Source organism: Leuresthes tenuis, unplaced genomic scaffold, assembly GCF_036924035.1.
Source record: "Leuresthes tenuis unplaced genomic scaffold, fLeuTen1.0.hap1 SCAF_3, whole genome shotgun sequence".
Classification (NCBI taxonomy): domain Eukaryota; kingdom Metazoa; phylum Chordata; class Actinopteri; order Atheriniformes; family Atherinopsidae; genus Leuresthes; species Leuresthes tenuis.
In genome coordinates, this window is record NW_027325357.1 from 17,244,041 (window position 1) to 17,269,771 (window position 25,731).

General features: G+C 41.6%; 1 protein-coding gene and 1 pseudogene across 1 annotated transcript; one reads left to right on the plus strand and one right to left on the minus strand.

Moving 5' to 3' along the window:
* The first annotated feature begins 2,315 nt into the window (after positions 1–2,315).
* LOC140303435 (RNA-binding protein 15 pseudogene) lies at positions 2,316–7,334 on the plus strand (annotated as a pseudogene).
* A 5,621-nt stretch (positions 7,335–12,955) lies between these two features.
* Positions 12,956–17,954, minus strand: LOC140303438 (amphoterin-induced protein 1-like). The gene is made up of 2 exons (XM_072382198.1): positions 17,761–17,954; positions 12,956–17,379 (listed from the first exon to the last, which is right to left on the minus strand). The coding sequence occupies exon 2, from the start codon at positions 17,358–17,360 to the stop codon at positions 15,792–15,794; it is 1,569 nt and encodes a 522-aa protein (XP_072238299.1). The 5' UTR covers positions 17,361–17,379; positions 17,761–17,954; the 3' UTR covers positions 12,956–15,791.
* Between the last annotated feature and the right edge of the window lie 7,777 nt (positions 17,955–25,731).

Here is a 25,731-nt window from a genome sequence, read left to right on the forward strand (position 1 = left end):
TCACACCACTCCCAGCAGCATAAGCTTTTTAATGACACACATGCACACGCAGACATACAATACTGTTTCTTACAATCAGTCATTATGACGAACATTTCTTTAATTGTTAAGTCCATATTGATAAACTTTTTCTTTCTTTCCTTTTATCCCCCACTGCTGCACTCCCAATTTGATTTCAGCATATTTTGATTGGAGTGATTGAAAATCCTGATATTCAGTATTGGAACATTTCCCCAAAATATATTGTGTAATCAAGCAAAAATCAATGATTAAATGCTTAATGCTTGGTTGCAAATGTTGTAGTTTTTTTTTCTCTAACCATAATATATGACATTTACTGTTTTTATATTTTTCTAATGTTGATCATAATTTCTTCGAGGATGATCTCTTTTTAGACATAGTTCCTTGTTACTGTGACAGCTTTATCTCTCAGTGACGAACCGCTTACGTGTTGTTAAAAGACACGTTTCTGCCTCCTAGTGGTAATAAACTAATATTACATCTTCACTCAGGATGCTGACATTGTATAGATGTATTTAACATAATACAGTTTGAGTTTGTTGTGTTATGATTAGTTTCCTCCTAAAGGTAATGGAACTAAAATACTTAAATAATTTACCCACTTTGTAAATAGCACCATCTGCCCAGATAAAAGATTGTAATAGACTGTTTTTGAATCTTTACCACTTTTACTTACTTAGGTATGAGGTTATAACTCTTATGCCATTTATGGATATTATACTATAACACCAAATACTAAAACACTAGGTGGAGTCTTTCTAATTCTAGCTGGAAGAAAGATAGAGGTAGTTGTGCACGTCATATTAACTGAAGTAACAGTGTACTAACAATGTGTTGTTTGCACTTATTATACAGAGAGTTGGGTTTGTTCTTGAAATTTACTCTTATCAAGATTTCGAGCTATGAAGAAGAGAATGAAATTGAAGCAAACTTTCCAGACTCAAACCAGTTTAAAGTAAAGAGCTTCAACACTAAGTAAAATACATATAAAAAAAATCTGAACACTATATTTAACTGAAATATATAAAATACAGCATGATACCAACCATTAAAACTGAGAGAAAGTTTTTGTTGTGCTCTTTTTCCTCAACCTATAAAACAAAAATATATCAGCAGAGGTACTTTGGTTTTTGCAAATTACTCTACAAAATTGATCTAACTAAAAAGTCAGTGAAATGAGGCTTGTCACATAGATGTTCAGGACATGAACAGCTGGTGGAGGTTACTCTCTACTCAGGTGTCATCACACTTTAGCAGAAGAGGAATAAGATCATCACATTTAAAACTGGAAAGCCTCAGATGGTAGCCAATAACATGGAACTACTGGTACATTACAACTCCGTTCCAGCTATATAGATGTAGGTTAATGGCCACAAGGCAAAAAATATCACAATCATTTGATAGATGCAATTAGTTCCTTGTCAACACATCTTCTTTTCAATACACTTATGAGAACACGTTTTGAAAATAAAGTGTTTTCCTCTTTTTGCTTGTGGGAGACAGATATGGACTGCCGGTGAGCCAGTCTCGCAACCAGATTATTTTACTAAGAAGCTGCATATTATGTGTAAAATTTGGTTTATCACAGCCTTCCTGAAATAAGCAAGATAATGTCAGACCTGAAAGACATCATCTCAATGTTGCTCTACACCTGCAAAAATTGAGGATCAATAAATGTGGCTTCACAGATGGGAAGATGACCAATTTTATGTGCACTACTGCAGCACTGTGCCCTCACATATGCTGGCCTTAAAATTTTGCTGAACAAACCTGAGGGTCTTTTAACATTCTGTACCATTGTGCATGCTATTTTTTGCAATCATTCACTGAGAAACATTTTGCTTGAATTAATAGTTGAACTTGTTCCCAGCGCTTTGACTTGCTTCAGCTCAACTAGTTAAACTGAAGCAAGTCAGCCCCCCCCCCCCCCCCCCCTTTCAAACGAAACTTTGTCCTGCCACGCATTGCTCTACACACTTAATTTAAAGAGACTATTTTGTATTGTTAGTTGCACAACTTCTGTTTTGCTGAACCTACACACGAGCAAGTGACGTCATTACTTAGTATAGATTCCAGATTAGACTAATATTTTACGCGAACTTGTCTTGTTCTTCAGTCTTTCACAATTACAGTCATACCACTCTTCTAGTTATAAACCACTGCCTGTAAAACGGCTCTCTAACCCCAGAGCACGAGCCGCACCCTTCTTTTTATGATAGGCCGGCTGCCTTGGTTTTTGCATGATTGACAAGCTGCAACCCAATCAGCTTCTTCTTCATACAGGAGGCGGGACTTCCGGTACAGTAGTGCAACTTATTCAACATGGCGACTTCTTCGCTCGTCAGGGAGTAGTGTTGAAACCGCTTTAAGTTCTGGCAGAGGAGGTGTATTTCAACTGCAAAGGGTTTATTAAAGTAGGTCAGTGTTAGCAAGCTGCAGCTATCTGCTTTTTGACATGAAGGGGAAGGAGCGATCACCAGTGAAGAAACGTACCCGGGCGCCTGATGACAGCAGAGACCGAGGAGGAAGCTACCCGAGCAACAAGAAGACCGGAGCACTCTCAGCCGGTGGCACCGCGGGCAATAACGGCTCCGCTCAAAGTGGCGTTCCGTCCAGAAGAAGTTTATACAGTGAGAAAAGAGATGGGAGGGATTCAGACGGATATAATTCATCCAGTCGGACTAGTAGCGGTTACGACTACGGAGCTGTTTCGGGGAACAAGCCGCATAGTGGCGCTGACATCCCCGTGGAAACGTCCAGGTCCGGCTCACGTAGCGAGCCGCGGCCTCCGTCAAACCCAGGAAGTGAGTACAAAACTCTCAAAATAAGTGAACTTGGCTCCGAGTTGAACGACGAGGACATAGAGGACGGACTGTTTCACGAGTTTAAGAAGTTTGGAGACGTGAGTGTCAAAATTAGTCGTGAAAATGACGAAAGGGTTGCGTTTGTGAACTTCAGGAGGCCTGATGACGCCCGGGCGGCTAAGCACGCCCGCGGCAAACTGGTGCTGTACGACCGACCCCTGAAAATAGAGACGGTCTACATGAACAAACGCAGAAGCCGCTCGCCTGTGTCTAAAGACAGTTTTCCCTCCGGACATAGGCATCTCCACTCTCAGAGACCCCTGTCCCCCACAGGTATGGGTTACAGAGGCTACCGGTTACAGCAGCTAGCTTTGGGCCACCTCCCCCCTCCTCCACCAGCTCATCTCAGAGAGCTGGAAAGAGAAAGGGATTTTTCTGTGTACGAGCCCAGAAATAGACCCCCGTTCGTTTCTGAATGTGCTGTTTACCGTGACGAGGAATTAATTAGCCCCGAGGACGATCAGAGGGCAAACAGGACGTTGTTTCTGGGCAACTTGGACGTCACTGTGACAGAGAATGACCTGAGGAGGGCATTTGACCGCTTTGGAGTAATAACAGAGGTGGACATAAAGCGAACACCCAGAGGACAGAGCAACACTTATGGATTCATCAAGTTTGAGAATCTTGACATGGCTCATCGTGCCAAAGTAGCCATGTCGGGGAAAGTGGTGGGACACAGTCCAATCAAAATAGGGTATGGTAAACCCACACCCACAACCAGGCTGTGGGTGGGTGGTCTGGGACACTGGGTTCCACTGGCTGCACTGGCCAAAGAGTTTGACCGCTTTGGCACCATCAGGACTATAGACTACAGGAAAGGCGACACGTGGGCTTACATCCAGTATGAAAGCCTGGATGCTGCTCAGGCTGCATGTACTCATATGAGAGGTTTTCCCCTCGGTGGTCCTGACAGGAGGCTCAGAGTGGACTTTGCAGACACAGAACATCGCTACCAGCAGCAGCAGTACATGCAGCTTCCTCTACCCCTGCCACGTTATGACTTAGTCCCGGAGCCCTTTTCTCACCGCTTCACTGAGTCCGTGAGAGAGAGGTCCCCTCCTCTTCCAGCTCGCTTCAGAGACCGAGATCTCTACCCCGCTGCTGAATGGTCTGGCCTGAATGCCCACGACAGGGTGCGAGGTCCCGGATTTGATCCCATGGATCGCCTGGAGAGACATTCCAAAGAGAACTGGTCAATTGAGCTGCAAAGCAGAGATTTGGGCCGCAAAAGGAGACATTTAGATGATGGCTGGCGGCCAGAGCGTTCACCCAACGGCGGGGACTATGGTCTACGACGTCATGGCAACTCATTGGAGCGCAGCCCTGGAGGGAGCAGCCGTGATGGGGGTGACCCTGAACGTCTGCCTCGCTCTGGCAGAACGTCGCCTGTCAGAGGGCGGGAGAACAGCCATGATACTGGGTTTGCAGACAAGAGAAGAAGAACACGTAGCCCGTCTGAGCCTGGCTCCAGCTCTGAGAAAGACCGCAGACACAAAGCGAGGAACTCATCTAAGAGCCCAGCGAGAAAGGAGAATCGTTCAGAGCATCCGCCTTTGAACTCCTCACCATCCAAGTCTGGCCAGCTGTCTAACCCCACTGCTGATGGACAGATGCTGAGTCAGGCCTGGGAGGGAGTCCTCCTGCTCAAGAACAGCAGCTTTCCAACCTCCCTGCACCTGCTGCAAGGAGACTTGAAGGTGGCCTCGAGTCTGCTGTTGGGGGGCTCCACTAAGGGCAAAGTGTCCGAGTTGAAGATCAGCCAGCGCCTGCGCCTGGACCAACCGAAGCTGGACGAAGTCTCTCGTCGCATCAAGGCCGCCGGTTCCAGTGGATACTCCATCCTGCTGGCCGTGCCCGGGAAATCTGAGGACAGCGGGGGCCAGGATGCCAACAACTCCACAGAGAGACCGCTGAAGAACCTGGTGTCCTACCTGAAGCAGAAGGAAGCTGCTGGCATCATTAGCCTCTCCGGAGGAGGCCGTCGCGACAAAGAGCACGGAGGAGTTCTGCACGCTTTCCCTCCATGTGAGTTCTCCCAGCAGTTCTTGGATGCCTCCGCCAAAGCCTTTGCCAAATCTGAAGACGACTACATGGTGATGGTCATTATCAGAGGAGCATCATAAAAAAAAAGAAAAAGAAAAAAAGTGCAAATCGCACACGTCTCCTTTCACAATCTAATGACTGTTTAATTATGATGTGTTTAAACAGAGAGAAGTAACGATAACAAAATGGTGCAGGAGGGTTCTGATTTAAGTTCCCCAACCTGTGTGGTGGCTTTTATTTCATGCTGAAGGTTTAAAGAAAGTCTCTGAAATGAATGGATTTTGATAAATCAATAGAACTGACTAATTGATACAGGTTACACGTTGCCTTCTGCTGGTTAATCATCACTTATCACATTTTTTTAAAAAAGTAATTCAGAGGGAATTACAACTCTGTAAATCAGTTCTGTATGTTGCCTTATGTCATTTAAAAAGAAACCCAGTTCATTTTATATCCTTTCAGGCATCGCCTCCCTACAACAACAATAATTTCAGGTTCATTTGGCCTTAAATTAGTCTGGCATGGATTTAATTGATCAGTCGCTGATGTTTTTGTAGCTAATCATTTGTTTAATCAGACTGAAATAGTTAAATTACCTCATACACTTTTCATAATTTTCTTTTGATTAAGGAAATGCATCTTTTTGCCTGAAAACTTTGCTCATTAATAGACATGCTCCAGATGTGCATCTGTTCAGCGTTCAGTTCAACAGCTTTTCTCGTTTTGCCAGTAAAGAGCCGGTCCTTTTCTAATATTCATCCTCCTGGTGTCTGACCTCAAACAGACCGACAGGGTTAGGGTTTGACATCCGTATTAATGCTCCTTTCTGAGCCTTAACTTGTGGTTATTTTACAAGGTGACATAAATGCAGTTTTCCTTCTGTGTTTTCACGAAGCACTGGTTCCAGCTGCACCATTATATCTTATAGAGGATGGATACAAGTAGCGAACTCTGTATTACACGATGAGATGTTAACTGTCAACGCCATAGACTATTGAAGACAGTACCTGAAATTCCAAAACCGCAGCAATTGGTGAAAAATGTCCAGCATAACTTGCCACGGTAACGTCCTCATATAGCACTTTTTGCTTTTGTTCTTATTTCCCTGACCAATGGTCTCCGGCCCAAAGTGAAGCAGCTTTCTGTAGTGCATAAACCATTCCACTGTTTGGCATTTTCTAATCAAAGATTCGCTCAAACAGCTTCGTTCTGCTTCACAATGATAGTCTGTGTTGTGGGTTTGTTCATTTGAACGGCAACTATGCTGCGCAGGGTTGCTTTTTGTCCTCATCGCTTCTATAGAGTGTTTTCATTGGCATCTTTTATTGAGTTGTTTAATCAAAAATTTCAATTTTCTCCTCCTGTGTTATAATCCCCCAAATTATAGTTCCAACCCCAGCAAAGCATGTACTGTTAAAGAATGAAGAAGAAGATGATGTAATCTGTAATTGAGGCTCTGTATGTATGTCATGTACATTTTATACCTGGTCTGGAGTCTGGAAGTAGAAGGTATTGCTACGCTATCTGTGGACTTGTGTGATACAAACATAAGAGCAGAGGACGCTGCTCTCTGGTGGCCTTACCTGCCATCCTCCAAAAGGACTTTTAATCTTTTTTTTTTTTCTTTTTTTCTTCATGCTTTGATTTGAGTACTGTGTTTCAAATGAGGGGGAAAGAAAATATGTGCTGTGTACGCAGGATATCTGGAGAGAGAAGTGGAGAACATCAATGCTCATGGGCCTAAGAAGTATATCTAACTGTCACGCAAAGTGCGGCGTGCACTTGCTAGATCTTGTCTTAATAAATTTGCTCTTTCGTGGGAAACACGAGTGCCTTGGAAGACAACTTTTGTGACCTGTTCTGTTCTTGGAGTTGTTTATCAAACTGGAGAGGCTTTCACTTTGACAGCAGAGGCCTTCCCAGCAGAAAGGAGAGCAAGTGTGAGAATCGAGGGAAGCCCTCCAGTTGTGTGTTTTCATGTTTGGCAACATTTGTTGAATGACCTCTTTGTGAAGAGCTTTTCATGTGACCTTCGTTCTGATTGAAATTTGCCCGTACTAGTGTACTTTTCCAGCAAGTCTAGAGTCACTGTATCATCTCAGACATGTGGCTTGTACCTCTGGAGGTGGGGACTGACAACCGGCACTGTGCTCAAACAAGTCCCCACTTAACGCCACACCAGGGGCCCTCTTCATCAGGCAGCCTCTGTGGAAGCACGGGGGTTTTTTTTTTCTCCATCCGGCTACGGCGGCACACTGGTGCAGAGATTATTGGCTCTGCATCTGCAGCAGCTTGTGAAGGAGCAGTGTGTGTAGTTGCTTGTTGTTCGATCATTGGAGTTTGGAAGAGGAAGATCTCTGTGCTAGGGCCAGACTTCACGTGTCTCAGCCTGTGTCCGGAGAAAAAGGGTCGAGACGGTGACGCCATCTGCTTTACTCGCTAAAAAGCGGAAAGGTCAGATTTGATCAACAGATTTGTTGATCTGATTTATGTGCTTCTTTAAAACATTTTGTGCCAAACTGCATATGAGAGCAAAGTGACGAGTGTCGGGCTGACGGAAGCTGCGTCAGGATCTATCTGCGCCGCTCCTGCTCTGCCTCCGGGCAGCGCTCCAGACAGGAGGACTTGACGCAGGTGTCCACGCCGTGCAGCGGCTCCGTCTCGAGCTGGAGCTGCGGGATCCGACAGCTTTGAGTCTCCCTCTGGCTGAACGCCCTTCTGCTCCTCAGGTAACGTATTCAGAAGGCTCCAACGACAAGTCTGGGTACGTATCGCAATGTTCAAGATCATTTTTAGACCTAATGTGGCCCAATTAAAAGCTGAGGAGTTCGAAAGGGTCCAAAAGAAAAGGCTGTTATATTTCTTAGAGTAATGCCGGTTCAGTCTAAGACTTGGAGTTCATCTTTTGGTTTCCTTTTATCGACACAGCGTTCCTGTTTGGTCTGCATCATCACTCACTCGGAGTCTTGCTAAATGACGAGACATTTTTGTTTGGTCAGTAATGGACCAACGGCTGCAAACTGGCAACACGGACGACTACACAAACGAGTCGTAGAAGCACTGCAAAAGTGTATAGTTGCGAGAGTAAGATCCTGATAAAGGCTCATTTAAAGTGTCACGAGTAAACTTCCTTTTATTGGTCCGTGTCACGCCGGTATCATAACATGTCAGTATACTCGGTGTTTAAATCCACACCTCCTATGACTTGGGATAGTGTCAGAAGTGGATTTAATCTGTAATCATTGACACGCTGTTAGTAGAACAGACTTGATATGTAACAGACTGCAAAGTAAATGTCGCATAAACAAGTACATGAAGCACTGAGAAAATGGTTGTGGAGTAGAAGTGTCACATTACATTCAATGGAGACAATCAAGAAAGTAAGAAGCGACTCGAAACTGTTGAAAGGGCAAGTTCACCTGCTTTATGCGCTGGTAAAAGGTGAATGAAGTGTGTGTGTGGGTGGGTGTGTGTGTGTGTGTAACACAGATCTGATTATCAACTGCTGTGTTTGAAAGGCAACTTTCAGAGTCACAACAGGCACTGTGCCTGAGTTGCTGAGTCATGACTGCTGCAAATATTGGGACAAAATAGAAGTTGTTATACCAAACATGGGGGGGGTCAGCAGCAGTCAGCAGGCTAAACAAAAAGGGCAGTTGTTGATGTTCATGGCCTACAGTGCAATCGGTCCATGGCAGGCAGTTAGAGCAGCAGCTAAATAACCTGGTGAGAATGAAAGTATTGCCACACGCTGTGGTATTTCAGGTATGTAAACATTGGGCTGCAGTCACATTTAGTCTGTACAAATTGTACTGCTGAGGCAACGGTTTATAGATTACGACCATTGAGCGCTCAGATTCCAGCATGGTGAGTTTTTAGAAAAAAAAAACAAAAAAAAAACAGGTCTTGTAGGGAAACAGAAGCGTTGACCGGATTTAGTTCATTCTGTTGGTTGGTCAGACTCAGCTCGTCGTTGTTTAAACTTTCAGTCAAACGAACTCGAGAGCTGTTCTGTAGACGTTGTGGCACAAAATGAAAATGTTGAGTGTTTCAGGTCATCCCCTGACATGAAGGAGAAAGCAGAGAGGACATCTAACCTCAGAGCACATGCATCTGCAGCGTGTCTGTGGAGCTTTGATCAACTCTGAGGTAATTCATACACGCTGAGACGTCGGTCCACATTCGACGCCGTGACGGCCACGGTACGCCGTGACGGCCACGGTACGCTGCACCGGCCACGGTACGCTGCACCGGCCACGGTACGCTGCACTGGTGAGTATGATTTCAACCTCTCATGTTTGTACTTGTACTGTTGAATTTGCCTGCTGATCATTTGATTTAAGCTTGAATAAAGGCAGCTGTTCTTCAAACTTAAATTGCTATTCTGTCTTCTTTCCCCCCCAACTAATGATGATTTTCTATTGGAAAAATTAAGAATATGTATAGATTACAAGATGATTAAGTCATGTTGATTGATGGTGATTGATTTTTAACAGCAGGAACGGCCCAATGGCAGCGTCCTTACTGTGCATTAAGAACGGGTTTTCCGAGCAGTTACATTCCCTATACTATAACTATAACTATAGAAACCTGAGATTAGTTTTAGTTGAACATATCAAATGAAAGGCAAGCTTTACAACACTGAAGGCCACTTCTGTTCAGTCATTTATGTAAAAAAAAAAAAAATCTGGCCTAATCAAACAAATTCCTCTAAAACTCAACCACAATAACAATCTTCACCCACTTTCATTTTTGATTGATTGGTCTTTGAAGTCACTGAACATCGGATAACTAAATCACACCTACATTTTCCTCCTCTATTGATGTTAAACAGGCCTGTAAATGCACAATATTTAACTGAGATTTATGTCGGCTGGAAATGGGGGCGCGTTAAATATCTTCTGGATAATCTATCACCGTCTGTAAAATCCTTTATTTCAGATGCTTTTATTGAGACGCGTTTTGTTATTGAGCTCGGCTGGATAAATTATCAACACTGGCAGGGTAGAAGCCGTAAAAAAACCTAATCATGGAGTATTTATGAAGCAGCAACCGGTGCTCTTTGTTTAATTTCCGTCGGGGGTTGTGTTTATGAGTGATCTGTGGTCTGAGTTTGATTCAGATCAGTAACGCATTAAACCTGCATTATTTTCCTATAACACTGATTCCCTGAACAGACCAAACATATCAGGAAAAACATCCCCGGCTCCCTCTGTTTCTTCCTCCGATTTCACTTTATCAGTATTGTGTTAATTGGCCTCTTAAGAGGAGGATGTGAGTGTGATTCGAACCAATGAGGGCAGAAAGTCCGTTCAAGATTCTCTTGGCATTAACTAATAATCAAAATAAGTGTTGGTTGTGATCTTTGCTGCAGATGAGGTCTTTGTGTATGAAGCTAACAGTAATGAAATGCACTCTTATCTGTTTTGTCTTCCGTTTGCTTCGTCTTGTCTTTTTGTGATTAGACAGACACTTAAAATTCAAAAGCTCAGCCTCCCCCCACTTTGAGAATATGTCAATGAGGTCAAGAGTCAATGTCTCAGCCTCTGCCGCTCATAAACGAGTCATATTTACAGGTGGCACCAGTCTTTTCACCTTGCTGAAACAGGTTATATTTTGGGCTCTCTGCCACTGTGATGTGGTTTTCAGACTTTCCCTTCCAAGCATGTCACCAGTGGGAGGTGCTCCTACATTTGATAACCTGTTAGCGCCAAAATCCTACAAAATGTGTTCTCTGTATACATAATAAGTGAGACCTTACTCTGGTAAAACCTGATCTTTTCTAGCATTATTTGTGCCACCAGAACTCTTGAGGGAAGTATGATACACTGATATGTTACTACCCTAAAAGCATTAAGAGGATCCCACTATATCATCCAATTAACTTTTGTAACATTCAGACATGGAGATGGATTGAATATAACACACTTGAGTTATAAGAATTTAACATAATTTTTGACTGGCTGGGAGTTTTGGGGCACATTGGATAGGTCGGCAGTTGATGAAAGCAGCTGCATAACTGATGTGCAAATCCAGATTTTTTTAAAATAAATAATTTCTGCTGATTTAACCACCTTCCTCTCATCTCTCTTGTCCTGGATGCGTGACAGGGTTCGCACCTTTTTACCTGGATCCTGGGCAGGGTCTAGCTGCAGCAGTTTAACATCAGCTTTGCTCAGACTGTGTAAATACAACATCATCTTCTACATTTGTCAGATGCCCAAGTCATTTTTTTTTTTTAGACAGCCTGAGCTGACTTAAATTAGTAGAATTGGAGGTAGAATATCTACTTATCTATGAAGGCTGTCTTCCAAACCTATGCGTCCTTATGTCCCTGTTTAAAAGACGAAACTCTTTTTGATTTAAGTGCATGGAAAGTGCCGACAGAATATTTTGTAAGGCAAATAATAAATCAAAATGTTTTCCTTCTGGTAGCGCTCGAGTATTTTTGTGGCCACTAGATGGCAGAGGACCCTCTACGCTGCACTTTGGGGATCCATCATTCATGTGATTCTTCTGGGAGGTGTCTGAGGAGAGGATGAGTCATCTCACTCAGAATTCAGGACTTATAACGCAGTCATTCATTGTCAGCAGGCAGTGGCTTACGCTCATGCCATCTGGGTCTGTGATGTGTGGTGAGCTGAGATTTTCTCCAGGCAGCTGCATTTGTTCTAATTATAATCTGTGACTTAATATCCAAAAGACATGTGCCATTCAGCTCTTTTCCATGTAAACACAACACAGAGATCCACTGATAACCCCCTCATGCCTCCTATAGGCACATTGTCACATTTTTTTTCAGTTTAATCATAAAATGCTTTAGGTTCAACACTGCATCGCTGGATTTTCCATACGGTCAAATATGAGCCCACACGCCTGGCTGGGTTTACATGTTCTGTGGATAAACAGTAATATGAGAAAGTAGCTACTGAGAGACACGAATGCCCCTGCAGACCTCTTCAATCATTCATCCTGTAGAGGAGGAGATTCAGGGCAGCAGGTGAGGTTTCACACTGCAGCATCTCCTGCAATAATGCCTCGGTGCAAAAATGAGCTCACTTATATACTGAATCTGCACACATTTGCTGCAGTGATTATTTAAAATGTGACTTATTTTGTTTCGACAGAAAGTTCACAACATAAAGACATGTCAGTATGTGCAAGTAGAGACCCAAATGTGACATCAAATATTAAGCTATTAGAATACCACTCTCTCTTCAACTATGAAAATGGATGAGCTAATGGAGCCAGAGTGCTCAGTTTGCTCAGAGATCCTATAATCAACAATCCAAATAAGGGTGAAAGTCCAGCAACATTGAAATGCTGCCAAAAGTGAGGATATCTGATGAACGGGGACTACAAATAGGACACCCAGTTTCCACTCCAACAATCTGTGTGGTCTCCCGTTTCACCCTCAAGTGAACAAGTCTGTGTCATTACTGTAATAAAGAAACTGAAGCCAGCACACAAGCTGACATGACACCCCAGCCAGTTCCGTCACACTTGAGACTCAGAGTTAAAATAGAAGTTTCCCAGTTTAGTAATATTTCTTTTATTTTTTTCATTTCATCCTTAGAGAGTAAAATATGAGATTGGCTGCATCCCATTCCTGCGTGACAAATACACACATGCCATTGGCATTGATCCTAACCAGTAATATATATTTATATTTTTCTCTGACATGGGACCCTTCTTGAATATTGCTTCTCTTTCTTCTAAAGGCCCCAGAAATGAGGACTCAGCTATTAGCCAATTAGCTTAGCATAGAGAGCAGAAGCTGCCTGACCATGGATTGATAGAATTAACTTCTTCTCTCATGATACATCATGTATGCTTATGCCACACAAAAATGAGCTATAAAAATGACACGTGTGCAAAGCTATGATGTGAGCTGACATGGGAGAGCCATGCTGGTCTCCCCATGGTAAAAGTGGGTTGCTGGCTGTATTCGCTGTGCATGCAGCATGTTCTAACTATCATTTCTTTAACCGCTGTCTATCTGGCAGATTGAATTAATTCACCTCATAAGACATTATTCACATTATGTTTATTTTTTTGTTATACAGGAGTATTATACAGGAGTATTATACAGCAAACGATCAATCAGGTCTTTCAACAGGACTGCACAAAACACAACATTGTGACTAACACAGAAGTAGAGTGGACGGCTTCAACATAAAAATGACGATGTAACTTTATAGTTTATAGTACTGACTACTATAAACACTGAATATTTAGACTTCCCATTCTTCACAAGTGAGTCTTTGGTCATTATCAGTGACTTTCTACAGAAAAAGAGAGATTTTTCTTTTTGATAAAGTGCTTACCATACGAACCCTATAAAAGACACATAGTTTAGCTACATAGAATACACATGTTTCCTTATCAGACAATGCTGACTGGCCACAATGTCATAAACATTTGAAGAGTTTAAACTCCTACTGACACATCACCTTAGGGTGTTCATTGATTCACCCCATGTAAATTAATATGTACTTATCTGGAAAACGCACCATGAGAAGTGAGGCTTTTGAACAATATTGTTTTTTTTTTTTAAATCAGAGTAGATTTGAATTACAATTACTAAAAATTGTAATGCAAAGGACAAATTGCTGAGGAAAATGTTTTCTTTCCAGTGGTGTAGTCGGTGCGACCTATAGCGAGAAGCCATGACTTGTGGAATATCTATTATAACTTAAAATCACATTTTAGATACTGTTTTTGGTTTAATTTATTATTTAAAGTTTGGTTCTTAGTGACTGATTTATATTCACATGTTGTTATGGAAAGTAACATTTGTGGTGACACAGTTAAACTTAAGAGAGCTTCTATTTAGTTTCAGGTAAAGTGGAAATGTAATTGAAATTAGGACATCTGTTCAGAAACTGTAAAACTGTAACGTATGTTGGCTGCATCACTAGCTGCTATTTTTGACTGTGTTTATGTGACTTCTGTGGGCTGTGCTGGATGATTTGCTTAGGGTTGGGCACTAATGTCCAGAGGCAATCAGTGGATGGTATTGCTCTCAGTTGTTTTCCCCTGGGAAATATTTTCTGGCAGCAACGAACAATCTAGTGTGCCATGTTGTACGCAGATTTAAACTGTCTGCAACTCACACTCAATATATCATGCTGATGGCACCAAGAACAGAAAATCATTAGTACTTAGTTGTCAGTCGTGTATGTTGAATTGAGAGGTTGGTCAAAAGTGAATAAGGCTGAGAACAACTGTAAACGGAGAGCATCAAGAGACAAAACCTGCAGCAGCTGCACTGAAATCTGAGTGACTTTATTGTCTCCTGGAATGTTTAAGATGCATATGAAGTGTAGCTTACCATAATCTGGGCTATTTCTACTCGCATAGTTTGAAGTTAAAGTTCAGTCAGTGGAGTATTTTTTTTTTTAAATGAGCTGCATGCATGCACAGTGGCAAATTAGAACAAGGTGATAGAAAAAGTGTTTTAAAATGAAACATTTCAGTGAAATTATTCTAGATCTCAAAATGTTAACCACAATTTAAAAAAAGATTAGCTTTGCTAAATCATATTACTCTAATTCATGAAAATGCTCCTAAATCTAAATCCATATTTCATTTAAATTCAGATATACTTCATTAATCCCCAATGGGAAATTATTTTGCTTTTCATGCACATTCGTCTGGTCACAGTCAATATTTGTTTTCCAAATAGCTCAAATAAAAACTGAAGTCGGTCTCAGTAATAAAATATTGTGCACTGTCACTGTGATCGACATAAATTACTCACCACAGTGTGAACTCTTATAGTTTATCTCGAAAACCATTACTTGTCTGCAATGAAAGGTTCAAACAAAACTGAATACAAATTAGATTTCTATTTATGAAGAATAATAAACAAAAGAACAGCGCTGTTTATAATTCTATAACTGGGATTAGTGCAAACTGACTTGAAAGACCTGAACATGACACTTAATCAGCCCAGTATTTAAAATCACTTCAGCAAAGGCCACAGTTACTCAGATTATTTCGCGAACACACTAACACACTTATACATGACACATTTAAGGTAGACACAAGAAACTTGTGCTAAAGAAAAAATGGACCAGACTCTGTGAATAAGTCCCTATAATCCCTATAGACCAGTGAGCAGTGCTGACCAACATGTCATTGGGGTCATCAGGTGGGAACCTCCTTTCATCAGTGTTTCGTCTAGTTACTTAAATTGCATAAAAGTAATCCTTACAGCATTGTGTTCTATGAAGATGAACAAATCCAAACGAGACTACAACATACAACGTATTTTGAACAGCTTGCAGTAATAGCTGAGCTCTGCGAGCTTTGCATAAAATTAATTTCTATTTGAAGCAGCAACCTTCTGTCCAACATCTAGTACCATGACCCCTGTTGCATAAAGGCAGTAGTTCATGCACCGCCTCTGGATATTCAGAGGACAATTACTCTAAGGAATTCTATGTCTTTCTGTGCTGTTTGTCTCTCAGTAGTTAGTAGCTCTCTGAAAGTATTTGTGGTCCTAAGTGGTGCCTCCATCACAAATGCAAACAGCATTTTGAGCTCACATTGTTCTTAATTGCACAGCTAAGTGGTAGCACATTTTAAAACTCATGAGACTAAAGCATTTATTTGAACACTGTGGGCTATAAAGTCTTTTAACCCCAGTATTTTAACCTCAATTTGCTTTCAAACAGACATTTCGTTGGTAATTCACTTCTTATCAACAGCATGTACTGCCTCAATAGCGTCATTAACTGTCAGAGTCAGCCAAAGCTTTCTTTAGAAGATGATAACTTGAATAATGCACACACTCAAAGCAATACCAAGGAGCATAAAACCATCACTGCTCTACCATGCAAGCACTGCTCCTGGTGTTTATACCACCATTGGAGTATCAGAACATACAGAGCTGACAGAGTCCTCATCGAACCTCCTTCTCTCCCTGTTGTCCCCCTGCCACTCCTCGTCTTCCTCACCAATCGGATTCAACCTGCCGTTCTGCTCCAGCTGATCTTTATGTTCCAGCAGGGCTGTTGGTCTGTAGCGGAAGCCCCCGCCCTCCATTTTTTGTTGCTCTGTCTCTTCATGTGCCTGAGAAAGGCTGACAGTTGAGGAGTGGAGGCTCTCCCTTGGGTCGTCTTTCTCCATGTCCTGACCTGAGCAACACGCGCAGCGGCAGGGGGTCAGATAAAGGTAGATGAGGACCATAACTATACTGACCAGACATGCTACGAGGGTGGTGTAGGCTGTTTTTAGATTTTCAAGCCCGCCACTCATGGTAGAGTTGAACACCACTACAGTTACATACAATGTCTCATTGAGAGAATCACTTGTAGCATAGCAGGTGTAAATTCCTGAGTCTTCTGCTTTCAGGGGCCCGATGTGGAGGCTGCCATCAGGACGCATTACAGCAGTCTCATTTGCAGGAGACAGTGGGATGTTTCCTGGTAGTGCCCATCTCTTCACCACATCCTTCTGCCTGGTATCACAGTCCAGTACCAAAGATTGCTCCAAATAGGCCTCTTCCTTCAGAACTTTGATCTCACTGCAATTCAGATAGGCCTTATCCAGATCCAGGATGAACGTTGTTTCCCTCCGCAGACCTGGTATCAAACATGTGTGGCTGCCTGTGAAGTCAATGGCAGGGCTGAGCTCCTTAAGGTACCAGCGTGCCAACAGGTCATACAGCTCACAGCTGCAAGTCAGAGGGTTGCTGTGGAAGTATATACCATTCTTGATCCAGGCAGGCAGATCCTGAACCTCTTGCAGTGGAAGGGCTTTAATCCTGTTGGACGAAACATCAAGATGCCTAAGAGTTTCCAGCCTGCTTTGCTCCTTCACCAGCTCTAAAGGGAAGCGTGAGATCTGATTATGGCTCAGATAGAGCCTCTGCAGAGACATGAGGCCTGAGAAGGCAGAGCGATCTATTTGAGAGATGTTGTTCTTATAAAGTAGCAGCACTTCAAGGTGCTCCAGTGGCTCAAAGATGAACTCATCCAGCTGACGGAGCCCATTAGAGGAAAGGTCCAGGTAACGAAGCTTTGTCACATGCACAAATGCCTCAGAAGAGAGGAAGGTGAGGCCGTTGTTGCTGAGTAATAGACTGTGCAGTCTATTGAGATTGACGGGGGTCCACTCAGCACGTAGCTTGGTAATGGAGTTGAAACTGAGGTCCAGAACTGCTGCATATTGTGGAAGAGCTGTGGGAACATTGGTTAGACTCGCATTGGAGCAACTGATGATGTTACTAGCGCATACACAAGTCGTTTTCCAGTTCACGGGGGCTCCCAGCAACTGCCCATGCACACTCAGTGCTAATAATAACAAAGTTAAATGCAGAACTGTGATGAAGCTTCTTCTTACGGCAGCAACAGTGACAATGCAGACTGATGCCCCCATGATGTCATGAATATAAACTGCCGGAGTCAGTATCTGGTCTAGCATTCACTGTAGAGTCATGGAGCTGCAAGAACAAAATAGGATAATTAAATCAGCTCTGTTTAACAGAAATTCTTTTAAAAAAGGTGATGTCAGCTTATTATAGGTGATAATGATGTAGAGTGAAAAGTGCTCATGCGGCACTTTATGCTCTGCAGGCGTGGTGCATTGGGAGGAGCGAGACGCCGAAAAAGTTATGTGTAGTCAGTGAAAATATCGTCATTAACATGTAAACAATATACAATACATGGTAACACCAACAACATGGCATCAAATTCACCAGTCAAACAATTAAAGCCTGCTTATTTCATTCAACCGCCTGACCAACATCCCATCTTCAGATCTCCCCTCTGTGTTCGAAATATTCGTCCCAACAGGCAGCGTGTCCCGCCCGCTACAGCTTTACCTTCTGTCGATGTCAGTTGTCTTTAACAGCCAAGTCTTGGAGATGATCCGCTGCAGGACAGTCTCATCTTCTTCATCTCAACAGCGGCAGCTGCGATCAGCGGTCCCACCTGTCTATGAGCGGGTCGTACAGGCAGAGGGCTGGGTTTACTGAACGGCTCAAAATGACCGGAAAGAGTCAGTCTGCGGTCCTTGGTGCTGAGGAAATCCAACCAGTTTGTATTTGATATGAGGGGCGTAAACGGCAGGGGAGGGGGTGTGTCACATTTCCTCCCTGTCGCTCACTTATATATATATATTTACTTACAGTTTAAAAATACATAGCAGAAATGTAGCCAGAGCAGGTGCGCCACCATTAAGCAATACACAATGCTGTCTGAAATAAGCTGCAGCAACAGTGTCCATCTTTACAGACAGCAGGGATAATAGGGAAAACATCTTGCAGAGTGATCCAGGGAGACCTAAGACACATTAACAGGATTATTTGTGGCTGCATGTCATTTCCTCCATTCGTGGTGTGAATGTTGAACCAGCTCCATAAGGTTGTGTTTCTCATAAAGCAAAGGCTTCAATTTTATGTCATTTCAATGGGAATGATCTCTCAGTTGCTCTTTCAGCTCTATGATATCTATAATGATGAAGCCATTTTCCCCTGTCTGGATCATCCAATTTACTCTGCTGAAGGACAGGGCAAACACTCTGTGTGACCTGCAGCTGCAGCAGTCTGTTGCACAGGACGTGATGTGAATACAGCAGTGGATGAGACATCAATTTGCAGAGTTCAGAGCAGCATGCACACAGCATGCAAAAACAAAGCAGGGAATTAGCGAGGCAAAGCAAGGCAAATTCATTTAGACGCCACAATTTAATTCAACCACCAACCGTGTGATTCAAAGTAAACATGAAAAGCATCCAAGAAAATTTGAATGAAAAAGCAAAGGAAGAAAAATGATTCAGTGCAGTGAACGTTATCAAACAAGGTCCTTTGTTTTAATACGCCAATCAAATGCGGTGGCAAGGAGAAGTTTTCAGTTTTAAGATTTGATTTAAAGAATCAAAAGTTGCTGTAAACCTGCAGCTCTTTGGGAGTTTGGTGCATTATTTGTGGTTCATACTGACTGAAAACCACTTCTCCATGTTTACCTCTAACGTAAAGCAATCCTGCTCTGGATCACCTTATAGGCCTGGAAAGTTCATTATGTACCAGAAGATATGAAATATACTTAGGCCCCAAACACTTTAAAGCTCTATGAACCAACAGCAACGTTGTAAAATCAACTCTTTGGAAACCAATGCAAACACATCAGAACTAGACTGTCATATATGATCCACTTTGAGACATTGGTGCTTTACTCCTTGAAATGTCTTACAAGTAATAACTGCCCCGTAGATCAATGAGAGACAGCTCCACTGGATCCCTCTGTGAGAGAATTTGTCTGAGGGTAAGAAGACAGCAATGTGTTTTTTTCACAGAGTACAATTTGACAACCCTTGCATAAAAAGTTTTGTACCAGTGTTGGAAATTTGGTGATGTTGAAATTTGGTGGTGGTGAGGACATACAAATCTCTCATCGATTGGTGTGCAGCAGAAGCAGCATGACTATCCTGTATCACTTGGTGTTGACCTGCAAGTCTTTGATTAAGAGAATCAAACTGTGGCAAGAAATCAGGGCAAGAAGGTTTCAGTGTAGGATCAAGTGACAGAGTGAGGTTCTACTTACAGGACAGTGACACACTGCCAGGATGCTCCTGACATCCTATAGGTGTAACTAAAACCAAAAACATCCTTCAACCGCTCACAGAAACACGAGCGAATGGAATACCCAAAGAATTAGATATCAGGGAAATTCTTTGTTCTTTGACACATCACAGCCGATTTCTCATGGTTTTGCAGAGATATCTGAGAAAATTGTCTCCCTGTTAAATAACCAGATTAGATTTTTCCAGTAATTTACAGTATTACTGTATTAGATTAGATTTACAGTAATTAGCCAAATAAAAAGGTGCTGTGACTTTCAATTACTGGTGTTATTAGTAATACTACTTATTATTAGTATGAAATAATAAGTTAATTCAAGAGTACATGCACATATTTTCTTTTTAATCCACAAAGCAATATCATGCATTCAGGGTTGCAAAGAGGCTGTCAAAACTAATATAATAACAGGTCGCAATGAGAACTTTCAGGACTATGAAATTTTATGTGTGTAAGTCTGTTTTTAAAAAAACATATCATGGCTTTGTTTTGTGGTATGCAAAGCTGTCACGTGTGCTTTATGTCATTGCATTTTAAAACCTTTGAAATTTTAACATACCTATGCTTTCTTTTGCAAATGGTAACACTATGACACGTGCAACTATGACACGTTCTAACATTCTTATAAGGAGGTAGGAGAGGGATGGTGGTGCTGCCAGGCTAGAGTACCAAGTATGGCTCACACTCGACCCAATACGGTTCAACAGCTTTTTCACTTCTCTACATCATCTTCAGTCAAGGTTGGTTAGGTTTAGGCAAAAAAACAACAAAAAAAAACAAATCAAAACAAAACATGGTTGTGATTAAATATCAATAAATACCTACCAGAACAGGGGCGTCCCTGTCTATCTTCAAGAAGCTCTTGAAAACCCAGCTCTTCAGAGAGCATCTCCTATCCTAGCACTTACCTTGTACTTCCCTACCCCCTCTATCTCTGCACTTTATCTTTCAGCACTTCTTTCTATGCCTACACCCTATCTCTACTCTGTCACCTCTGACAGAGTCAGACTAGTGGGTTCCTTCTATGTAGTTTATTGTTAGCTTTATATAGCTTGTTAAATCTTCATTTGTAAGTCGCTTTGGATAAAAGCGTCTGCTAAATACATAAACATAAACATAAACATAGTTAAAGGTTCACATTATGTCCCAAGAAATCATCCTCATGTGGACAAACCTGACAATAACATGTTTTCTCATTAAGGTGGGATGCGTGTGTCTGATCTTTGTCTACAGTCCAAGAAGGCCAGTGCAGCACTCAGCCTCAGCCTACTTTAAGTGCAGTTTGTGGTTTGATAATTTTCTTTCGATGTAATGTGCAAGGCCTTCCCAGAGAAAGATGTCAGCATATGTTATCAACACACTGATGGTGCCTTCACAAATGTGCAAGACATTAGTGCTGGGTGTGTGATAATGTCACGTCATGCTGCCAGTGATGCTTGCTTTTAAAACTATACACAGGCTGCAGGACAGGTTTCTACCTCCTTCCGTCCTTCTTATGTAAGAGGGCGCCCCTAGAAGGTTGCAGCATTTCTGAAACCTCTTTAATCATGCTGTTTTATTTGCCTGGAAGAAATCGTGCTCGCTGATAGTGAGATGATACACCAGGTGTTTTTTGTTTTATTTTCATTGCACAATATTTCAAGTCACTGTCATTCGAAAAAAGGAAGCGTCTGAGTCTTTGATACTGTCTCTGATGTAGGATACAATGATATGCAAACGATTTTATTGTGTTACTATGTACATTTTTTAATCATGATAAAAAAAAAAAAAACACCACCCAACTAAGAGATACGTGTTATTCAGTGTACAGGTCTGATAATGCACCATGTGGTAATGGAGCAGTGCAGGTGAAATTCATCTGCAACCTTCTTTGTTTGTGTGACATGGTTCTCAGTGGCGGTAATTATTCTTCATTTGCAGAGTATGCTGTTTGGCATTGACTTCCATTATTGTCTAAAACAACACACACACTGAGTCACGCTGAGTATCCTGTTTCTCTGTTGCAATGGAAATGGATACTGCAGTCTATTTCACATGCTCTCTTGTTGCAGCTAAAATCGATTGATACAAGTGTGTATCAATCGACAAGAAACTCTCCAAGATGCACATTTTGAGTAGATTCTGCTGCTTTAGGAAGTGCTCTTCAAAACAACACGTTTATGTAATATCTGAAAAAATAACTATGGCATCATTTTAAATGTTATCTCTTGGAGTTTTAACTATTCAGTGGAAAGACTTACTTAAAGCTAAGAGCTACAAATGTGATGGAAGTTACATAATATGGAGAGACTGACCCTGGATTAGTTGACAGCAACTGATAATATGACATTTTGCCTGTCATATCTTATATGCTGCTTGATGCTTATGCTGCAAGATCTGAATAGTCCATTCTACAGCTACTGACTGAGAGCAGTATTTTCCCATGTTTGTTGTCCACTGACAGTTATGATTATGGTGCCCCAGCTGTCACAACATCATTTTCACAAAGCTGATTCAACTTGATGTGCACTGCGTTGGGGAAGTATCAGATAGCAGGGTTGATTTACGCAATAGCTTGGTGATTTTCAGGTCCTTTTGTGAACAATAAATGAGGTGACAACTGGTTAAAGTAATATCCAGATCAGCTCACAGGGCTCCATCAGCCAAATGAGTTCAGCCTTTTTGCCTGAAGAAGAACAGTTGCAAAGCTGGAAAATTAATGCATTAGATTTACTGTATGTAAATGTTTTTAAGAGTTCAAACAAATCATGGTGGCATACAAGTTAAATGGCAGAGCTAATTATGGCTCCTAGATTAGGGATCATGTTCACAACACAGCACACTTGATCTCCTCCAGACTCTTATTGATCAGAATTATATGTAAGATTTGTCACAGGTCATACTATTTTCAATCTGACTTTTGAATAGCGGGATAAGATTATAAAATGATCACATTTCCAAGTCTTGCAAATAAAACTTTGTCTGAAGTTGGAAAAAAATGGTTGATATGGAAAATAAGAACTTGTCACTGGACCTCCGACACATGTACATGTCCCATCATGGCCTTAAACAGCTCTCTGACTCAAAACAAGTAGCTTGTTAAAATGAAAACATGCCTATCATTTGCCATTTTTGTAAGTAGCTTTACAATAAATATAGATTTGTGTTGGTGATCTCTAAGATGATGTGAAGTCAAAGCAGTTTCATGTGGTGATCTCTCTTTCGCTGGCTGCAGTGGGCTGCTACTGTACCACAGTACACAATACAGTGGACACACTGCCACCATCTGGCATAAACAGCATGTTCAGGCGTCTGGTCCAAGAGACAGAAATAATGAGTTATGTGGAGCCCAAACCCAGACTTAATCGGCTTGCTGAAGCCAGTTAGTGCAGCTTAGTGCATCCAGATTGATTTAAAACTAGAAATAATAATGTAGATAAACTGAAAAAAGCAAAATCACAATGAAGACTTAGTACAGTGAATGTTACAGTACCTACAAAGTATTGCATCCTTACTGAAGGAAAATTATTATTACTGATGAAATTAACATAAGCTAAACAATCTTATAGGGCAAATATCCACGTCGTGTTGTATCACTAAATTCAATTGTTAATTTATTGATCTGCATTTGTAATAATAAAAATAGGTTTAGTATGCAGAGTAAGTAAAGCAGGGCAATAAAAGGTCCATTAATCCTGACAGAAATAAGTAAAAAGTGATAAAAGTAAAGTGGAAGAACAAAAGAAGGAGGCAGAAGTACATGTACCTTAAAAGTAAATGAGTAAATGCACATGTTCACTTTCCACTGGACTCACTTAAAGATAGCTGCCGCAAATCCAAAAGTTCTGTACTTTTAATACTATTTTAGTCATAATCTTTTGTGTAGGAGCTGGTACTCTGAGGAGAATTCATGCCACCAAATGTATGTTTTCTTTGTCGTATCATGTCATAGCTCGATCTGTCAGTCCATGAAAGAATTTAAATGAGTTGTTTTTAAGTAAGAATAAAGTCATAATAACGTTAGAACAGGACCAAATAACTTCTAGAAATAATCAGACATCTATTGATATTAAAGGGACTCAACTTTCAAATGACTCAACAAGTTAAACTAGAGTAGATGTTTTCTTTTTTCTTTTCAATTTATTACAATGACGGATTCTTTGTTTTGGGGGAAATCTATTTCTTGCTGATAACTTTACTGCTGTGAAGTATTCAGCTGTCTGCAAGTAGTTATAAATATTTGTAAGGGTTTAATGGATGTTACACACACATCTCAGCTGCGTCAAGCAAACAAAAAGTGTCACTGAAAGACTACGTGCATGGAGCAAAGGTTCAGGATTCCAGTGAACTTAAAAATAAGTTTTCACAGTCAAGTTATCCAGAAAACAATATGACTGTAACTGGTAGGGTTAGGTAGGTTGGCACTGAATGACCCATCAGCTCCAAGTCAAACTTTTAAAAGATCAGCCCATCGGTTTCTGAGGGTACAGCTATTCCGAACAAGCATTATATCCTAATATGTTCAACTGTCTGCTGTGATAGAAACCTTCCTCTCCAAGAGTCTCCAAGGCAACGTTCACGTTTTTATCTCCTGTAACATCAGTCTAAGTCATTTTTTCTTTTAAAAGCCATGGCAGATTCTTGTTGCCATTTGTGAAGAGTCTTTCTGCCAGTTGTTGTGCAGCTCGACTGAAAAATCCCTCCGTGCTTTTGCTTTTATGTTATTAAACACAAAGCCGGTTAATGCTTGCCCTTGCTTCGGTACAGCCATACTGTAAGTGCATTTGAATTGGAGTTGATTGTTTGTGTAGGCAGCAGTAATTATGTTTTGGTAAATGTAATGGCATGACTTTATTTCTGAGTGCTACTGTTGTTTGCGCATCCATATCTGTGGGTAGTTATTATTGGCAATGGGGGCTCTCTGGGGTTATTGCAGCGTCCTTTGCTATTTCTGAGTGCGAATGTAGAGTCTATTTTCAAGGTTGCCATGGAAACCATTGTATTTGTGGTGGCAGTGATTGGTGCTGCCGGCCGAGCAAGACTGTGCTATTTTTGTCATGAGTCAACACCTGATACGTGCACACTCAAACTCTTTCTCTCTCTCTCTCTCTCACACACACAGGCACACACACACCCACACACACACACACAAACATACACACAGAGGTGTGCATGCCAGAATACAGATGTGAACATGCAGTTGGACTCACACCGTGCACAAACACACACCACATACCTGCAGTGTTGTTTCATTCATACATAGCGTGTTACACAAGTATATTTGTGTTATCTTTCCTCAGTGTTACAAAACGTCTTGATATATCTTCACCATGACAACAGTAGTAAGTAAGTGCTGTCTGTTAAGTCGCTCCACCCAAATGCATCATGTTTTCTTATTTTATGCACTTTGAAGCATGGGCAGGAAGAAGCAGGTTATGTTAGCTTGTGCTCAGTCAAGTACAGAAAAAAAAGGTTAAACCGTTCCAAAAATGACTGTTTGAAAATGATTGTGATTGATTGATTTCATGCAAATAATATAGATTATTACAGTTGCTCATTACGTACACAGTTTACCAGTGCACTAAGCACACGCTGTATATTATTTCAACCACGGCACCTCAGTTCTCACAATGACTTTACTGGTGATATTTTCATAATCGGGCTTTTGTTGAACTAGATGAATCCATCAGTGCAAGTTGCTGCAAATAAGAAACACGCTTTTTCAATGGCAAAAAGTGGAAGATGGGATTTCCAAGACATACAAATGTTTTGTATATTTTCTGTGGGGAACCTTGCAAATGCAAATGAAAAACAACCAGGACTCAGCAGCTTCATGCCCACTCCTTCAGTAGAGTAGCCTCATCCATAATAACCCAGATTTCATTGTCCTCTACAGACAGAGCAATGAGATGAACTGTATGTGAAAAAGATCACCGTGGCAACAGGAGTTCCAGTTTCAGATGCTGGGATGGTGGAGGCTGATGCCCAGCTTAATCAATGCCTCTCAGTCTCAACTAAGCTCGCACTGGAAGACACTTTATATCCGATAATTCTCTTCCTAAATCATCATTGACTGACAGTTTAAACAAACTGGCAGAGGATTCAGAAATGAGTACGGAATACACACGCAAGGGCCACATGAGGTCACAGGTCGCAAGAGGTCACATGAGGGCCACCTGTTGAAATCTATGCCAGGAGCTCTGCAAAGGCAATAGCACTCACACTGGAAGATAACAT

Excerpts from the sequence above, each read along its gene's own strand:
- LOC140303438 (XM_072382198.1), bottom strand. The coding sequence starts at position 17,360 with ATGCTAGACCAGATACTGACTCCGGCAGTTTATATTCATGACATCATG.